The following is a 19751-nucleotide window of genomic DNA, read 5'->3' on the forward strand; positions in this document are numbered from 1 at the left end:
CTTTTACATTAAATTTGTCTTCATCGCACATAAATTTTAAGATAAAACGGTCTTAAAGTTATTAAATAACATAAATATAAATTATTTGTAATCACAACTTTTTTTAAGTATTTACTAAACTATAATATTTTTTATATAAATTTAAAAATAAATACAAATAGCATTGAAATAAAATAATTTTGAATAACAGCGTAATATTCGGATTTTTGACATTAAAATGACATTTGTTTATTTATCAAAGTAATTAATTCGATAATTGATAAAGTATCAAAGCTGATTAGGTCGAGCTTTCAAAAGGGCAATTCCATTAAAAACCAATCAATCGGTAAGCTAAATTTTTCAAATCAATTAAAACTAAGGATTATTGTGATAAGTATCTTTTTAATTATATTATTTAATAAAGGAACTATTAGCTTTTTGATCACTCGATTTAATAAACTTTGATATTTATCAGAGAGCCAGTCAGTTATTTTTAACAAATGAATGAAAAATACTTGTATAACTTTGCAAATAAATTTCTTACTTTAGAGGTGTTTTTCCAAAATATACAAAATTTTGGGATACAACTTTTTGATTCTATTGGCAGTACTATCAAAAGTACAATAATTTAATTATATTTCTTGAAACTCATTTGCAAGGAGTAAAAAACATACACTGTTCTTACAACTTTACAAAATTTTACCAAGTTTTCCCTAGCTATATACATGTATCTCTTATTTTCCAAAAATTTTTAAAAATCGGATATAGATTTAAACGATAGTAGTACCGAAAGAAAAGTAATAAAATTACCTTTCTTTTGATATATACTAGCATTTATTACTCGTTTACAATTAGTGAAAAATATTCACTTTCGTTACAACTTTATAAAATTTCTCAACATTTTTACTAGTTACATTTATGTGTCTCTAAATTTGAAATGTTCAGAAATCGTTTATCAATTTTAACGATAGTAGTATCGAAATAAAAGTAATCAAATTACCTTTCTTTTGGTATATACTAGCATTAATTATTCGTTTAAAGTGAGTGAAAAATATTCACTTTCGTTGCAACTTTAAAATTTTCTTAACATTATTTGTAGCTATATAACTTAAACTAATATGCAAAAAAAAATATTTTCTTCCTTGTCAGCAGAAGTGGTTCTGATGATGTCCCTTATGATGCTCCGAACGATATGTTTGCTACTGAAAAAATAAAAAAAATAAAGTCAAAATTAGTTATAGATTCAATATAACTTTCAGAGACAGGCTTTATTTACCTTTTCTAAAGTTCTGCTTACTGAAGCTGTTTTTGCATCCTGTGATGAGAGCAGGTTGAAGTATTTTATTGCTAAGCAGAAAAAAGAACAATAAAAGTCAAAATTAGAAATCAATTCAACAAAATTGTCTAAGTCTAAATCTTCCCTCTTTAGAGCTCGGTTTAAAGAAAAGATACTAGTGCTGAAGTTTCATCCACCGAAAAATGGAAAATGGCGAGGATGGTTCCGCTATTAAAGGCCAGTAGCCAAGATACTTGAAACCATTCTGCTTTTTTATTTTAATGCAAATTTACACCTTGCCAATCATCAGCATGGCTTCCGAAAATTACACAGCACTACCACCGCGCTAAATGCCATTACTACACAGATAAATTGTGGATTAAATCAAAACCCCAACTATAGGATAGTACTCGTTGCATTAGACTTGTCAAAAACTTTTGATACGGCCAACCACGGCACGTTACTGCAAGGCCTGGAAGGTTCTCCCCTTCCTCCAAGTCTCAAAAGCTGGACCGCAAATTATCTGTCTGGTCTACAAGCATCGGAGCAATTCAGGAACGTAACATTCAAACCAAGAAGAATTTAGCAAGGGGTGCCACAGGGTGGTGTCCTATCCCCAATTCTGTTTAACTCCTACATATGTCGTTGTTGTTGTTGTAGCAATGCTCGCCCCACCTAATAGCCGCGACCGATCACAAATTGTCATCAATATCCTCTAACGGGAGTCCAAGGAAACTTGCCGTTTCAACAGGGGTGGACCATAAGGAAAGGGGTGTTAGAGGCGTTGGTCCCACATTACAATTAAAGAGATGGTTGGTGTCATGTGGGGACACATTGCAAGCAGGGCATACATTTTGTATGTCGGGGTTGATTCTGGATAGGTAAGAGTTTAACCTGTTACAGTATCCAGAACGAAGTTGAGCAAGAGTGACACGCGTTTCCCTGGGGAGTATGCGTTCCTCTTCTGCGAGTTCTGGATATTTTTCTTCAAGTACTGGATTCACCGGGCAATTCCCGACATAAAGGTCCGACGCCTGTCTATGGAGTTCACCAAGGACCTGCTTGTGTTTTTCCGCTTCATACGGCTGGGTTCTCAGGTGCCGTATTTCCTCAAAATGCTTACGGAGATAACTCCTTAGGCCCCTAGGCGGTGCTGGTTCGTCAATCAGATGTCTGTTGGGATGCCCAGGTTTCTGGGTATTCAACAGAAACTGTTTGGTCAGCATCTCATTTCTCTCCCTGATGGGGAGTATTCTCGCCTCATTATGCAGATGGTGTTCTGGGGACATAAGAAGACAGCCCGTGGCGATTCTGAGAGCAGTATTTTGGCAGGCCTGTAGTTTCTTCCAGTGGGTGGTTTTTAGGCTTGGCGACCATATGGGTGACGCGTAGCACGTAATCGGTTGGCTAATTACTTTGTATGTGGTCAGGAGCGTTTCTTTATCTTTTCCCCAGGTACTGCCAGCAAGGGATTTGAGGATTTTATTACGGCTCTGAATTCTTGGAACAATTGCGGTTGCGTGCGCACCAAAATGTAGATCCTGATCAAACGTCACACCCAAGATTTTGGGGTGTAGGACAGTCGGTAGCGTAGTGCCATCGACGTGGATGTTCAATATGGTCGACATTTGGGGCGTCCATGTTGTAAATAAGGTCGCGGAAGATTTAGTCGGTGACAATGCCAGGTTTCGCGAGGCGAAAAAACTGGAGAGATCAGGGAGATAGCCGTTTATTTTATTGCATAGCTCATCGATCTTTGGGCCTGGGCCTGTGGCCATTATTGTCTGTAAACGATTGTGACTCCTTCCGGTGGTGAAGGTAGCTTAGATATGTAGAAATTAAACAAAAGCGGGGATAGGACACCACCCTGTGGCACCCCTTGTTTAATTCTCCTTTGTTCTGAATTGCACCGATGCCTGCCGACCACCCAGATAATTTGCGATCCACCTTTTAAGACATGGGGGAAGGGTAGACCCTTCCAGGTCTTGCAGTAACGAGCCGTGGTTGACCGTATCAAAAGCTTTTGATAGGTCTAACGCTACGAGTACTGTTCTATGGTGGGGATATTGATTCAAACCGCAATTTATCTGGGTGCTAATGACATTTAGCGCGGAGGTAGTGCTATGGAGTTTTCTGAAGCCATGCTGATGAGGGGCTAGCTGCAAATGTGCTTGGAAATAAGGGAGCAAAATGGCTTCAAGCGTATTTGCCACTGGCGATAGGAGAGATATCGGACGATATGACTCACCTACGTTAGCTGGTTTCCCAGGCTTTAGTAGCGGGACCACCTTGGCCATTTTCCATTTCTCGGGTATGACAAAGGTGGAAAGAGACAGGTTGAAGACATGCGCTAAATATTTGAAACCCTCTTTCCCTAGGTTTTTAAGCATCGGCATGGCTATGCCGTCTGGGCTCACTGCTTTGGATGGTTTAGCGCGACCAATGGCGTCCTCAACCTCTCTAGCGGTGATGGTAATTGGTGACGCGCTGAGTTTGTGTTTATGTGCGTGTCTATTGGCTCTCCGTCTATCTTTGTCGACCGTAGGATGCATTATATATTGTCGGCAGAAAGCGCTCGCGCATTTTTTCGCATCCGACAGCACCTTATCGCCAAAGGCAATGGAAACTTTGTCTTTGTGCTTAGTCGGATTCGATAGGGACTTTACGGTGGACCAAAGTTTACCTACACCGGTAGAGAGGTTACAACCTCTTAGGTGCTCTTCCCATTTCGCCCGCTTGTGTTCGTCCACAAGCAATCTGATGCGTTGGTTTATATCCCTTATTTGGGGGTCGCCTGGATCAAGCTGTCTTATAAGGTCGCGTTCCCTCGCTAAGCTCGCGGCCTCCGCCGGGAAGTGGGGCCGGATTTCGGGAATTCTCCCGGCAGGAATGAAATGTGCCGAGGCGGATTCAATGACCTTACGGAAGGCACGCTCCCCTTGGCGGGCATCAGTCGGGATAGGGAGGGCAGCAAAGCTGCTGTCTGTTGCAGATTTATATTCTTCCCACTTTCCTTTTTTGAAGTTTATGAAAGTGCGTTTTTCGGTGACGATGAAGTCTGCGGTACGCTCTAACGAAATAAGTATGGGCAGGTGGTCGGATGCCAATGTTACCATCGGCTGCCAGTTGACGCAGTTTACGAGTTCTGCGCTCACGATTGAGATATCTGGCGAGCTATGACAGCTTCCTACCATACGTGTGGGGGCGTCTCCGTTTATTGTGCAGAACGTCGTTTCGTCTATTTGATCCGCCAACATCTCACCCCTACTGTCCGCCCGCAAGTTTGAATGCCATAGGTCGTGATGGGCATTGAAATCGCCTAAGATAATGCGATTGTTGCCAGTGAGTAAGGCCTCGATATTAGGGCGGTATCCACTGGGGCAACAGGTGACAGGAGGGATGTAGATGTTGATGATTTCTAGATTTGCATCGCCTGACCGGACAGATAGGCCTTGACGTTCTAAGACATTGTCACTGCGGTCGGTGCCAGGATCAAATATATGATATTGCACAGAGTGGTGTATAATAAACGCGAGGCCGCCTCCATTTCCGCTCTCGCGGTCTTTCCTGTGGACATTATAACCAGAGCAGGTCTGCAATGCAGATCTTGCTGTGAGTTTAGTCTCTTGAATCGCAGCAATGCGGATGTTGTGCCGCTTCATGAAATCGACTATCTCCGTAATCTTCCCAGTTAGTCCATTACAGTTGAACTGCAGAATTCTGAAGTGCATGAGGGGTAACGCCGCCTCTCTAGGGGTAAGTGAGGGGTGACTAGCCTAGGTTGTGGAAGGCCAGGACGCAATTGCTGTTGTGGCCTTGGGACTGGGCGCCCTTGGGCAAGCATTGGGGTACCCGGATGATTTGGGTTTGCGACCTGGCAACATGGCGCGATGAAACCCGTCGAGGGGTTGCCGTCGCGGACACCAGAACATCTAGGAAAGTGGCACCACCCAAGGCAGGAGCTGCATTGAGCGGATGTCGCAAACCTATATATTCTGTGCTGGCAGACAGTGCAAACGGAGGCAGGGACTAAGAGTCTGTTTCCCTGACCTGCACGATTGCTGCCAGAAAAGAGAGGCGGAGAAGAAGACGGGGGCAGGGGCTGATGCTCAGCATTGCTACCAGCTCTACTACGAAGGTAGTAGTTATGAGTGGTATCAGCTGTTTGAGTTGTTGGCGCCGTGGGGCGCGAGCAGCAGCGGGTACTTGTTGTGGCTTGCTGAGCAGCGAAGCTGCTGGAAGGTAGTGGGGATACGCTTAGGCGTAGACTACGGGACGCCCTTGGGCGTGAGCAGCAAGGAGCCACAAAAGATTTATAAAAGTTACGTGGACGTCGGGTTTTGGGATCAAGCCCAGAACAACCTGTCCGATGCAACCATCCCTTGCACGAGACACACTGAACAGAGTATGACCGTCCTAAAAAGATTCTTTTCTGGCAAATGCAGCAAAACCATTTCTCAGGACCGGGGTCAGGAGACGGACCCGGATTGGGTTCGATACCTTCCCGGAGTAAGAGAATATGTAGCAGTCCTGCTGCAAGGAGCTGCTGGGAGGATGACAATTTGTGGGAGGGACGAAACAAATTAAATGGGGTCACACTGAAATGACAGTCCTTGGTCGGGAAAAATCCCGAGTCGCTCCGGTACATAGAACCGACTACTACCTTCACCACCAGAAGGAGTACCTATCCTTTCCTACGGATGCCTGAACACGGGCTTAAGGGGTCATCTCCGTAAGCATTATGGGAAATACGGCACCTGAGAACATAGCCGTATGAAGCAAAAAACCACAAGCAGGTCTTCAGTGATATCCACAAAAAGGCTTCGGACCACTATGTCAGGAATCGTTCGGCGAACCCCGTTCTTAGAGTTAAATACCCTGAACTCGCAGAAGAGGAGAGAAATCTCCTTATGGAGACGCGCGTTACTCTAGCTCAACTTCGATCTGGATACTGTAACATGTTAAACTCTTACCAATCCAGTATCAACCCCGACATACAAAACGTATGCCCTGCTTGCAATGTCTCCCCACATGATACCAACCATCCCTTCAATTGTAATGTGGAACCAACGCCTCAAACACCCCCTCTATGCTCCGCCCCTGTTTAAACTCCAAGTTTCCTTGGACTTCCGTTAGAGGATATTGATGACAAATTGTGATGTTGTTGTTCTTGTAGCGATAAGGACACTCCCCGAAGGTCTTGGGGAGTGTTATCGATGTTGATGGTCCTTCGTCGGATGTAGACCCGGTACGCTCCGTTACCAAGCCCGACCATCTCGGAAACGATTTGTTATTACCACATGCGACCTTCTAGGCCATAGCGCCCTCGTACGCCCTAGATTCATGAGGAGTTCGGGGTCGCCAGAGCCTCGGCTGTTAATGAAACAGGATTCTCCACGGATAGGTGAGGTTGACAATTGGGTTTGGAGAAGCTATATATTGCGCTGGCAACCTGAAAGGGGTGCGCCCCACACAACCCCTTTAATCTATTTGTTATTTTAGTCTCCTCTTACGACAGGCATGCCTACCGCGGGTATATTCTAACCCTGCTAACCCGGTGGGGGGTAACAATTTGAGTTCGGTCGCGCCTATTGAATGGGGAAGTGAGAAGTGTGAGAAAAGCATACATAAGATTTTTTTAAGAACGCTCTCATTCAGAATATTATACAAAAACTCCCTATCTTAAGTTAATTTTACCATATTTCGAGCAAAGTTAGGGTTTTCATGAAAAACATTCCGAATTCTAAGATAGAGCTTTTTTTAAAACAATTTCTGAGTTTGGCCGTTATTCAATCAAATTCATAGAATTTGAATTGCCAACCGAAAAAGTATTCTACTTAACCAATGCGTTGATTTGAGGATGAACTGCACGCTGTGCTCCGTTCTGGCACCCATGCCGGTAGATGTTATTTTTCATGTTCGTAACTTGTCTACGATGAATTCTCTCCCGGTATATGCGAAAGTATGAAACAGGAACTTCGTATGATATACTGTAAACGATGTGATATTCCACTGTCAGTTAATTATAAGTTGGTTCAAGGACAACTGCTTTTTCGTTTTCAAAACCGCAGATCTTATCTTCCAAAGGATCGTTAAAATTTGTCTATTTGGAATTTTTTGTTCGTATATAAGATATGTATGTCATCTGCGTGTCATCCTGTAACACGGGGAAAAAGTTTGATGTCATTTTAATTTGATGTGCAGTTATGAAATTTTAATTCATTTTTTATATTAAGTCGAAGTGTCGCCCAGGCTGTCCGCTATTTGTCAGGGGCCTGGCACTTCACTCGTTTTGATATACACCATTATGCATATAAGTCCAAGCGCATGCACATATATATTTTATGGTGACAACATAAAATCTTACTGAACTTTGTCAGGGGCCTTGCACTGAACCCGTTTAGACATACACTTTTATCCATATATGTACATATATATATTTAATGATAACATCATAAAATCTTCCTGAACTTTGTCAGCGACTTAGCTCTGAACTGGTTTTGATGTACACTATTATGCATATATGTACAGGCGCATGCACATATATATTTTATGATGACAAGATAAAATCTTCCTGAAGTTTGTCAGGGACTTAGCACTTCACTTGTTTTGGTGTACACCATAATACATAAATGCACAAGGGCATGTTCATTTGTTTATTATCGTGACACCATACAATCCTCCTGATCTTTGTCAGAGACATAACACTACTTATTTTGGTATTCATCATAATATATAGATGCATCAACGCAGTTGCATCTCTATATTATGTTGGACACCATAATATATTAAGTTAAGACACATTATTTTGAGTACTTACAAAAGGTATGGCGGCGATAAAAACGGCAGTTCTTATCATATGTAAATGGTCAACAGCTTTTTTTTCCCTTTTTTAAAAGCACTCTTTTAACACCTTTTTGCTTGTATTTCTCACAATAAAACTGCAAATAATTATTTAATTTTATAATTTTAGCAAAATTGTAAAAATCACGTTTGACTTTTTTAAAATTTCTAACGTCAATGCCACGTCAAATAGTTTTTCTTTATTTTCCTTGTTTTGGGATATTTGTAAGCAAGACACACATGCGTTTTCATTCGCACTCATTATATTTATGGGACATTTTTTCCACCCTGAAAAATATCCCAAAAACTTGAATTTTTTGACACCGAAATGTTTGACGGTATTGGAATTTCAGGGGAAAGTGGTTAAAAGTGGGTAGTCATAGTTGGCAGGGATGTTTGTAATTTATGGGAAATATCTTTTATACTTTTCTTTGATATTAATTTTTGATATAAAAAAATATCATTCATTGAAAATAATTGTAATTGGTAAATCAACTTTTAAATATTAAAAATAAAATATTAAATAACTAAGCAAGAAAGCTTCAAAGTATGTAAGTATACATGTGTGTGTTCAGACATGTTGGTGGTTTTTCACTGATCAACTTGTTTGGCTAGCTGAGGAAGGTAGAAATCAGTAATTTTAGTTGTTTGGCCTTTTTTGTGTGTTTGTTGATTTGATTGGTTCATTGTTGTGTGTTTATTTGTTGATGCGTGTATGTCTGTTGTTCCTTTGTGATTACCTTTTTTTTTTTTTGTAAACGGGTTTGAAGGTTCAAATATAGTGTCAGAAATAGTGTCTGTCTGTTCGTTTATTATTCTACAGTCGAATGTTGCTGCTCCCCATCAAGCATCCATAAAACAGTGAAGGTCCTTCACATGCAAGCAAAGGGCCGGCGTCTGAACGTACGTGACCACAAAAGTTGACAATACCTACTGAGTAGAGGTTTACGCCGATCACTTTATCGACGGCGGCGGCGCACAGTGGTTTGGATTTGGCTTTCAGTGGACTTAGGGAAATGAAAAAAATATTAGTTAATAACACAAAAACTTTGATGGGGATCGATTTTAAGTCTGATTACATGACGTTTTTATATATGAGTAGTTTTTCATAAAGTCTTAAACTAAAAAGTTATAGCAAATAAAAAAATGTTATGTATGGGAAAAATCACATTTTCACCGTTAAGTCATTTTCCTCACATTTCCTCAAAACTTGATTAATTTATTTATGAGTCTGTGGTGTTACCAGAAGTTTGTTTTAACGACCAAACTGAAAAACCCTATCAAAAACCAGGACCTATGTTATAAAGACACTCCGTCCTCTTGGCAAATACTAGAATCTTCCTAGGACTTAAGCCACCTGCTGCTTCTAGATCTGACAGCTGTATCACTCCTAATAGCTGGAGTCTTAGCCTGGCAAGTGCAGGGCACGAGCACAGAACGTGCTTGATCGTTTCCTCCTCCAACCCGCACTTCCTACATCTGCTATCACTGACCAAGCCTAATTTGAAGGCATGTGACGCCAGAAGGCAGTGTCCAGTCAGAATACCCATCATGAGTCTACAGTCCTCTCTTTTTAATGATAGAAGCAACTTTGTAAGTCTAAGGTTGTAAGACCTACACATAATCTTCGACACTTTACAGCCCCGCGCTTGAACCAACGCCTTTCCCGCTTGGTCGATCATGTGCACCTCTCGCTTAATCTCGCCCAGTCTAGTTGGGACGTCTACGGAGCAAGCCTCAATGAATGCGCCCTTTTTAGCTAGTTCGTCCGCTTTTTCATTCCCATCTATTCCCATATGGCCTGGGACCCAATATAGATGTATGCTTCTCCCTGTCCCGATTCTCTCCAGAGACTGCTTACACTCTAACACGCATTTAGATGCTGTGCTATGCGAGATTATTGCCTTAATTGCTGCTTGACTGTCAATATAAAAGTTAACACGGTTGCAGCTTAAGCTATTCTCTTCCTGGGTTTCTACTGCTTTGGTTACGGCTAATATTTCCGCTTGGAAAACGCTACAGTAATCCGGTATCCTGTAGGATCTGCTTATTTCCGGATCAGCACAGTATACCGCAGACCCTCCTCCTTCCACTACTTTGGAGCCATCTGTGTACACATGTATCGCCTCGTCCGCCATTTGCGCCACCAAGAACTCCATAGTATAGAATAGGGCTTACAATCGCTGTAAAAACCCAACCATTCTTTAACCCAGCATTCTTTTACATGCATAGAATGCCGTTGAGGCCTTCTTGACCCTCTCCTCCACGTGATAGCACTCCTCCCTGAGGCATGCCCCTGTCCACTGATTTCGTGGCCTCGTACAATCCCCATTGTGATGCAGCCGATCCATCTGATTAAGACGGGATGTACTTTAATGTAATTAAGACCATCCATAATCGCCCATTTTTAAACATTATTGAAGCCCCGGCAATGTCCAAGAAGACTCCTAGAGCATACTCCTTATATTCCAGGGATTTCTCTATGCTTATGACCACCCTATGAAATGCGGTGTCTACCGACTTGCCTTTGGTGTACGCATGCTGTGTTGTGGAGAGCAGCTTTTCATACACGTTGGACTTTATGTACACATCTATCAGTCTCTCAGAGGTTTTGAGCAGAAATGATGTTAAGCTAATGGGTCTATAGTCTTTGGGATACACGTGACCGATCTTCCCCGCCTTTGGTAGGAAAGCTACACGAGCAATTCTCCAAGAGTGCGGTACATGATTCAGCCTTATGCACCCATCGAATATTATTTTAAGCCATTCCACGACCGCCATATTTGAAACTTGTAGCATGGCCGGGAATATACCGTCTGGGCCCGGCGATTTAAACTTAGAAAACGTTTTCACTGCCCGTTCTATCTTGGTATCGGTCACCAAGCCCGGCACTACCCGCTCTGCTGGCTCTTCTAAACCGTCTCCCGATGGGAAATATGTGTCGAGAAGCACCTCAAGGGATTCCTCACTATTACGTCACCATTCCCCGTTCTCTTTCTTTATTATTCCCTGGACTATGTTTCCTCTTGCTAGGACTTTTTTCAACCGTGCTGTTTCGCTGGATCACTCTATGTACGTACAGAAACTTTTCCATGAGTTTCTCTTCGCCCTGGTAATTTCACGCTTGTAGACCCTCAGTAGATCCCTGTACTCGTCCCGATACGCTTCGCTTTCCGCGGTCTTTGCGAGCTTAAACATTTCTTTTACCTGTCTTCTTAGAAGACTCAACTCATTGCTTCACCATGGCGGCTTTGCTTTTCCTCTGAATCTTTTTAGAGGGCAAGCTTTGTTATACGCAGTCATAAGCGTCCTTGTTAGGAATTCATTCTACTCCTCCAGTTCCTCCACATTGGCAACCTCTTTGGGTTGTCCCAGTTTTGTTTCTACATGTTTCTGGAATTTAGTCCAGTTCGTTGACCTAGGGTTTCTAAAGGTTCCTCCCTTGTCTACCCTCTTTCGGGGGATGCGGAAGCTGATATACGCATGGTCGGAGAAGGATGGTCTATCAAGAACCATCCAATCATACCTTGATATATCACGTTCGGAGCTCAATGTGATATCCAGAACATTGCTGGATGTTGAACCAATATATGTAGGGACATTTCCCCTGTTGGCTATCTGCAAATTGGTTTGCAGGATGTAACAAAATAGAGATTCGCCTCTCTCGTTCGTATCTGCTCCTCCCCACGCATTGTGGTGCGCATTATCTGCGCCTATGACCAACCGCCCTTTGCGCCCTTCCTCCTTTACTAGCCTTTTGCACTCCATCGGTGGAACCTCCGCAGCATGGGACATTTAGCAGGACGCCAGGATAAATGCCTGCTTATTCTTTTGCTCAACGGCCACCGCTACGAGGTCCACAGTGGTGTAATTAGGCAGCATATATGAATGCAGCTGTTTCCTTACCATTACTACAGCTCGCAAACAAAAAACAAACCCTTCCTTCCGTTTGCGCGTAGTAAACGCCAAACCCGCGCGCGCTAAATCCAGAAACCTTTCCTCCCGATGAGAGCCACGACTCCTGGATCAGCGCCACGTCAAACGAACCCTCCTCAAGGGTTAGGAGGAGTTCGCTCGACCCCACTTTACTGTGTTGGAGGTTTATCTGTAGGACTCCCAGCACCATTGGGCTGTTTGTTCCCCTCCAGCACCTTCGTCGTGACGTCGTCGTCCTCCCTTTGCCCTTTTGGTTTAGAGTATTCGAGGCCCCCTTCAGCCTCTCGTGGCTGTTGTGCCGGGTGTTTCTCTGTGCGAGTCACAGCACTATTTGGCAGTTGATCCTCTTCTAACACCTTCGTGGTGACGTCGTGGACATCCACCTGTCTTTTTTCCCTTAGGCTTTTGAGGTCCTATCCGACTTCGCCCACCTCTAGCGTGTTGGGGTTTTTATCCTCGAGACTTCTTGTCCTGAGTCGCATGTAACTTTTGCCAGTGCCAAAGGACATTTTGCCAAGCTGCGTGTACAAAATATCCTCCGCCTGCTTGTTTATTTGGAAGATGAGGAACTGACCATCATCGGTAGGCCGAGATACAGTAAGTACCTTCCAATCCTGTGTCGGTATGTTCGGATTCTGATTCTGCAGAAGTCGCAGTGTATTCTCCGACTTCATCACGCATGGTATCCATACCTTAACTCTTGGTACCGTGGGGATTTGCGCTTTATCCACCACCTCAAATCGCGCGTTCGTGCCTTGCCTTTGGAGGTTTGGAACCACTTCCTCCAGCCACCGCAAGCTCGCGATGTTGTCGCACGCTATCATCTTCACACCATTATACCATCCCCCCTAATCAAAGGTTGGAAGGGGCTTACTTGGTTGTTCCCGCATCATCTTAAGCATTAAGCTAGTAAGCTCCCTTTCCACAGATCAGTCATATGTCCGAAAGGACTGCTACGATCAACCAGCGCCACAGTCAGTGACTGCTTTGCCACATCACTCATCTTCTCGGGAAAAGCCGGAGTCTTAGTGTTATCTCCCTTTGGCACCTCTGAGAAAGCCGGAGTCTTAGCGTTAACTCCCTTTAGCACCTCCGAGAAAGCCGAGACTTAGCGTTATCTCCCTTTGGCTTATCTCCTACTTCCGTAGTTGAAACTTCCCTCTGACTCGCAGCTTTCGAGGCAGTTGCTACCTCACTATTGGGGCCCATCTGTCTTACAGCTTTGGGCCTAATTGTCTTGTCTATTCGACTGCCCTGCCTCGCGGCTCTAGGACTGGGTCCTTTCTGCCTCTTGAAAGCAGGCTGCCTCTTCATTCTGCCATTCGACGCTTCTTCCTCCTCGTACCGGTTGCAGAACCGACGGTTTCTCGTAGCAAACCTTTTGAACTGCCTTCGACCTACTTCTACCGCTTCATGGGCCCATTCCAAGCGCTCGATCTCCACTTCTGTTGGATCGACCACTGCTCCCAAGCGTTGTACAATTCTTAGTGCTGCACGGTACTGCGAGAGAGCTCTTTTACTTCCTCTGCTCCGTACCCTTCTCCACTCTTCTACTCCGTTTTCATTTGTGTGGTTCTCCAACACGGAGTTCATTGAATCAGTACTACTCTCGCTCCCCGAGTCCGACGCATCGCTTAATTCGTATTTGTCGTCCTTGGATTGCGGCTCAGTCCTCCTCTTTACATCGTCCTTATTACAATCAGGTAATGAGTCGTTCATCTTGGTCGTACGACCACCTGCCCGACAAGGCGGGCTCAGCGGTCCAGTATTATATACGGGGAAAGAACCGTCCGCAACAGCAGCGCCCCTTACTGTGGTGAGGCCATAAATACTTCCCGAGGTGGCCCGGTATCGGGAAGGCTCCGTTCGAATACAGCCGAAATTATCCCATGGCTGCAAATCGTCCAATAGGCACGGTCCGCATAACACCCTGGATTAGGGGGTTGGCAGTTCTTGGTCACCGACATCCCGCCGCTCTCCTATGAGGCGATACGGCGTAGATGTCAGTCCTAAACAGCTCCGCCTCATAGTCGGGCGCTATGGAGTTCGGCTAAGCCCTCACACCAACGACAAGCTGCCTACCCTACTGAGGGGAATAACTTTTTAATTTTGGGTAGAATTTAAAAACAAAAATATTTGATAATTCATATTATACATTTCGTTAGCTTAATGTGAAAATGTGCTAAGTCACTTTTTTTGAAAAATTGTATTTTAATGCAGTTTTAAAACTGAATTCAAAATACATCGATCACAAGAAAAAAATATTTTAATTTTAAATTTTTACGTGCTATTTGCAATGATGTGTAAAAGTGCTAAGTCGGCAACTGTTCAAAAAAATGTGCTAAGTCAACCAGTCAATAATATCAATCTAAATTACTAGTCATTTCTTTGTGCGCGCATTTTATTTACTTATTTAATTCATTCAGTCTAAAAGTACATGCTTTGTTGTTGTTGTATTAACGATAAAGACACTCTCCGAAGGCTTTGGGCTGATGGCCCTTTGCTGCATATAGATCCGGTACGTTCTGGTAACAAAGCACTATTAAGGTACTAGTCCGACCATCTCGGGAACGACTTATATGACCACATTAAACCTTCTAGGTCATCCCGTCCTCCCCACCCCTAATTCCATGAGGAAATTTGGGTCGCCAGAACCTCGGCTGTCAATGAAATAGAATTCGCCACTGGTAGGTGGGGTTGGAAATTAGGTTGGAGAAGGTATATATTGCGCTGGGAACCCCTTGAGAGGGTTGCCTACACAACCCTTTGAAATTGGATTCACCCAATTGAGACATACCTTTGGTGTTTGATAAATGTTTTGCGCTGACCATAATCTACTTCAATTCTTACATGTCGATAACTATATGCTTTCTTACAGACTAGTTAAAAATAGAAAACAATTCAAGCTTAAACTTATATTAGCTGTTATCGATTTGCTAGATGTATAGTCCTAGTTATAGGTTCATTCATAGCATAATTCATTTTATTCGTTATTTAGATAAATAATCTATTATGCCGAAGATCACGCATTGGAATATATGGAATGAACAAATTAGATAAATCAGAGCAATTCATGCTAAAGTCAAGCATGAGTGAGATTAAAGTTCTTCTGTTATGCAAAGCCTGAAGACCAAGCAATTTGTGCCTGCTGGTATATGATGGGAGGCCGTCTGGCCAGTGAAGCATACGTTAAAGCAATTTTTGTAAAAAATTTTTGAACTCTCTCAATTTTATAGGAGCTAGATTCATGGAAAGGATTCTGACCAAGGATATATAAAGTGTTAAGTATACTGAACCCAACCATTTCAACAAATTTTGAAACAACGAAGTCAATGGTACTAGAGAGAGTTTGGAGTTAAAAATTACACTCAAGTCTTTACTCTCTTGACAACGATTAAGAGATTTAGTATTTAGTTTGTAGATAAAGTATGTGGCAGTTGCCTTTTTGGAATAAGACACAACACAGCATTTGTTTGAATTAAATATAAATTATGGTCTGCGCACCATCCGACAAAAGAGTCCAGATCAGAACCGTTAGAAATAGTTTGAAAAATAAATAGTATTTTTTGTGAAATATATAGTTTTGGTGTTTTATTTCAATCATTAAAAGTGAGGAGTGATGGGAAAACATATTGAGTAAAAAGTGCTAAGTCAGGAGAAAAAATTTGTTATGGCCGCGGAAATTGTGCTAAGTCACAAAATAGCTGCTGGGTTGGCATACATGATTTTTATTTATCTTTTTCAAAGCTTCTACACTCAAAAGCATTGCAAGTAAGGTATCCTCATTCACAGTTTTGAAAAAAGAAGGTTATTTCAAAAGTTATTCATTTTTTTCGTCTCCTGTGAAATTCGTAAACGTTGACTTAGCACATTTTCACAATAAGCTAACGATTTCATTTTTTTATATTGAATTTACATTTAACAATCCAAAAAAGGTTCAAATCGAAAATTTAGCTATTCCAGCTTGTTCGTTAATTTTTTATTTTATTTTTTTTTTTTTATATGATGCTTACTATTCCAGCTTGTTCGTTAGTACCAAAAGAATCCCACTCAGCATTTAGGTGATTAAATTTTGAATTTCCCTACATTTCAATACAATTTGAATACTCTTTCTGACTAAATAATGAGTTATCATACCATTAAACAAAATAAATAATCAAATATGAATACTTTTGATTATGAAAAACTAATAAGCATTTTTCGATCACTTTTTGGAATCATTTTTGAAGTCCTTTGATGATTAAATTTTAATATTTCATAAAAACCAACAAAAAGAATAAACAAATTTGCTTACATTTGATGATCAAAAACTGAATATAGTTTTTCAATCATGTTTTGGAACCATATTTGAATCAAATGTGTTTACTTTAGGCATATATGTAATACTCCTATATTGCTAATAGAAAATGCTCGCAATGTGTTTTGAATTCGAAATCAAAACAAGACAGCCTATAAAATGTTTGTGATTGTAGCAGCATAAGTGTTACAAGAAAAAATTTAAATTTAGGTACATTCGCTTATTGAAGACAAAAACAAAAACGTTTGAACAGCAATATATCGGCACTCTGATGTTTTGGAATGTACCGAGCCTTTTGTAGCAATATAGTAGTATTACATACATATATGACTTTAGGTGATCAAAAATTTTAATCATTTTTCATTCAGCTTTCTGAATCTTTGCTGACAATCTTTGTTGACTGAGTAATGAATTTTATACTTGTTGAAATTTTACTTTTGATTGAAGATCTTATTTTTTCGCATACACACATTTTTTCAATCATGAAGTTCAGAAAAAATATATTAAAATTTTATTCTTCAAGACAAGAAATAATGTATATGTATACTGCTCCTAACAAAAGATGTCCTCAACCATTTCTCCACCTTCGGCTTCCCAGAAAATACAAATCCAATCATTAGACAATAGGTTGTGAACTATTTGAACCCCAGGTAAGTGAAACTCTCTTGACATGTTGACGATCATAGCTGATATTGTAGTCGCAGGTGTATATTGGTCTAGTTTGTTTGCAATTACCTTTGGCTCAAATAGCTCACTTCCGCATGCTTCCTTCCCCTGATGAAACGAGATTAGCATGTAGTATCTTATTTTGTATGAGATATGAAGAATAAATGCATGATAATCGCATTCAAAAATGATTCAAAAATCTCAACCAAAATGATTGAAATATGTTCACGAATATGATCAGAAACTGACTGTGAAAAGCATTCAAATATTACGCTAAAACAATTAAATTTAGTTTTCTGTATCATAGTCGAGGTTTTGCGGTAGGAGTAGTAGATAATTTCGATCGCCTCGATGAAATAAATGAGTCAGAAGTAACTAACAAATTATTTAAAATGTCCTCATTTGTGGCTTTGCAGCTAATTTTTCTTGCACGGTCTCGACGATATGCTCTATAATCTTTATTTCTGGATCCAACGGCTTCTTCGGACAACTTTCCAATAGGAAATTTCGCGAATTTCGGACACATTTTTAAAATAAAATTGAAAGCTTCTGGATTAGACCTTGATACATATTTTTATTGAGAAATAGTAAAAATTATTTTAGTGAAGCCGAAATTGCTGGAAATTGAAAAAAATTCCTAGATGTACACATATGCTCGTTAGGGTATGTCGATATGAAACCCGGTTACTAAAAGTGTCATAACTTTTTTAAATTAGGTTTTACGAAAAAATGTTATATAACAATAAATTATGGAAAAATATCACAGAATACGAAAATGTACATTTAAAGCCCTAAGTCCCAACTTTTCAATTTCGGTCCACTGTGCGCCGCCGCGCCGATAAATTTGACATTTGGCGGCGTGCGAAAAACGACAAAAATCGGCGGCGGCGTATATCTCTACTACTGAGGCACTAACGAACTATAAATATAAGACAAACGACAACAACAGATCAGAACGAAAATCGACACTGATGATGGGGCAACGCCGAATCCGGTTTCTATTCAAACCAAATTTAACAAGGGATAACGGAAAATCGTTCCAATATACATCAATTAACCACCATGCCAGAAAATCAACACAACATCAGTTGCGCGAACCACAAGTATGTCATTTCAGGAAAATGAAGAATAAAAACAGAGATGTTATTGTCTAGACATGTTATTGATAAAACACCCCCCAAAGCTTTTAGGGAGTGTTATCGATGTTAATGGCTCTTTTCCAGATATAGATCCGCTCGGTACGTTCCGGTACCAAAGCACCATTAAGGTACTAGCCCGACCAACGCGGGAACATCGATATTATTCCCCAAAACCTTCGGGGAGTGTCTTTACCGCTACAACAACATAAGGCTTCACAAGAAACTACACATAAATTTATAAACGAGCACAAGGTTGCATTCACTTTTAGTCACTTGTTTTTTCATTATTAAAATATGTAAACTTATATTTAACTTTCAGTTGATGATCTAGAGCTTCAAGGTACGCTTACTGAACTGTATGTAGCCCTGCGTGCTTACGAACGTTTTCTATCAGAATGTGGTAATATACCCGGTGAATGTTATGTTGAAAACGATGTGAAGCAACTTAAAACGGTTGCTAGCAAAATGCTATCTGATTGGGGTATTCATGCGTCGATTAGTGATGATGTGATACATGAAATTTGTCGTTTTGGTGGCTCGGAGATACATTCGATTTCAGCTTTTATTGGTAAAGTTGAAAGTATAGTGTAAATGTGATTCATATAAAAAAATATACTCTTGTTTTTCATCCACAGGTGGTTGTGTTGCACAGGAAATAATAAAAGTCATAACGAAACAATATAAACCGATCGACAACACCTTTCTATATAATGCCATTACATCCGAAACGGCGACACTCAAACTATGATTATTTAAATGTTTTATATCACTGGCCGAATAATTTTAACTGAATTACTTTCGAAAAAAACTATGAGAATTGAAAAGACTATTCAAAAATTCTTTTACAAAAGGAATGATTTTATTTAAATTTCCCATACCCTCAGGGTCGTGCGCAAGGGGGGAGGTTTGGGGGTTCAAACCCTCCCCCATGGGCTTACAACGACTGAATTTTTTTCATAAAAACTGGTAGATGGAAGAGGCCGTTTGCTGACTGATAACCAATAACTATGTTATTTTTTGCTTTTTTTCATTCAGTCAAAAGTAAAGAAGTATGCAATTTTTTAATAATAAAAGTTTTTCATTATCCGATTGCTTTTTATCGGGAAATATCATAAATTCTCACAAAAAGCCAATAAATATGGTAAATTTTTCTCTTTATTCAACAGTGAATAAATACGCAATTTTTTACTTCATCTACTTTTTTTATTCTTTTATATTTGTTTTTCGCTTTATATAGTAAATTTTTAAATGAACTTTATGTAATTATTACTTTTTTTGTAGTATACAAGATTGCATTGTACTAATGCGTTGCCAATGAAATATGAAATAAATAAAAAATCTTTCATTATCAGATTGCTTCCCGTTTCTATTAATTTTTATCGCAAAACTAGTCTTGACAATAACGGATGCTTACTATGAGCTTCCATATGTTCAAACCCACCGTCTCCCCATTTCCTCTTACAATAAAACTTGATAAGTGAAATATCATTGATTCAAAACTATTTTTGGTAAGTTATAGCTTATTATTCTAGTCTACGACCCTTTTAAACTTGTTTTATATCTAAGTTGCCGTGATCTTTAACCGATCCCGCCCATTTTTTCTAGAAATATTTCC

General features: G+C 40.7%; 1 protein-coding gene across 1 annotated transcript in view; it reads left to right on the forward strand.

The window, feature by feature from the left end:
- Positions 1–19489, forward strand: part of APP-BP1 (Nedd8-activating enzyme E1 regulatory subunit APP-BP1) — a 44805-nt gene extending 25316 nt beyond the window's left edge. Inside the window, exons 5-6 of the mRNA XM_067789579.1 lie at positions 18456–18704; positions 18772–19489. Of these exons, the coding sequence (XP_067645680.1) occupies positions 18456–18704; positions 18772–18884 (362 nt within the window). The 3' untranslated portion in view covers positions 18885–19489. The remainder of the gene's footprint in view (positions 1–18455; positions 18705–18771) is intronic.
- The last annotated feature ends 262 nt before the right edge of the window (positions 19490–19751 follow it).

This window comes from Eurosta solidaginis, chromosome 5, assembly GCF_040869045.1.
Source record: "Eurosta solidaginis isolate ZX-2024a chromosome 5, ASM4086904v1, whole genome shotgun sequence".
In the NCBI taxonomy this organism is placed as follows: domain Eukaryota; kingdom Metazoa; phylum Arthropoda; class Insecta; order Diptera; family Tephritidae; genus Eurosta; species Eurosta solidaginis.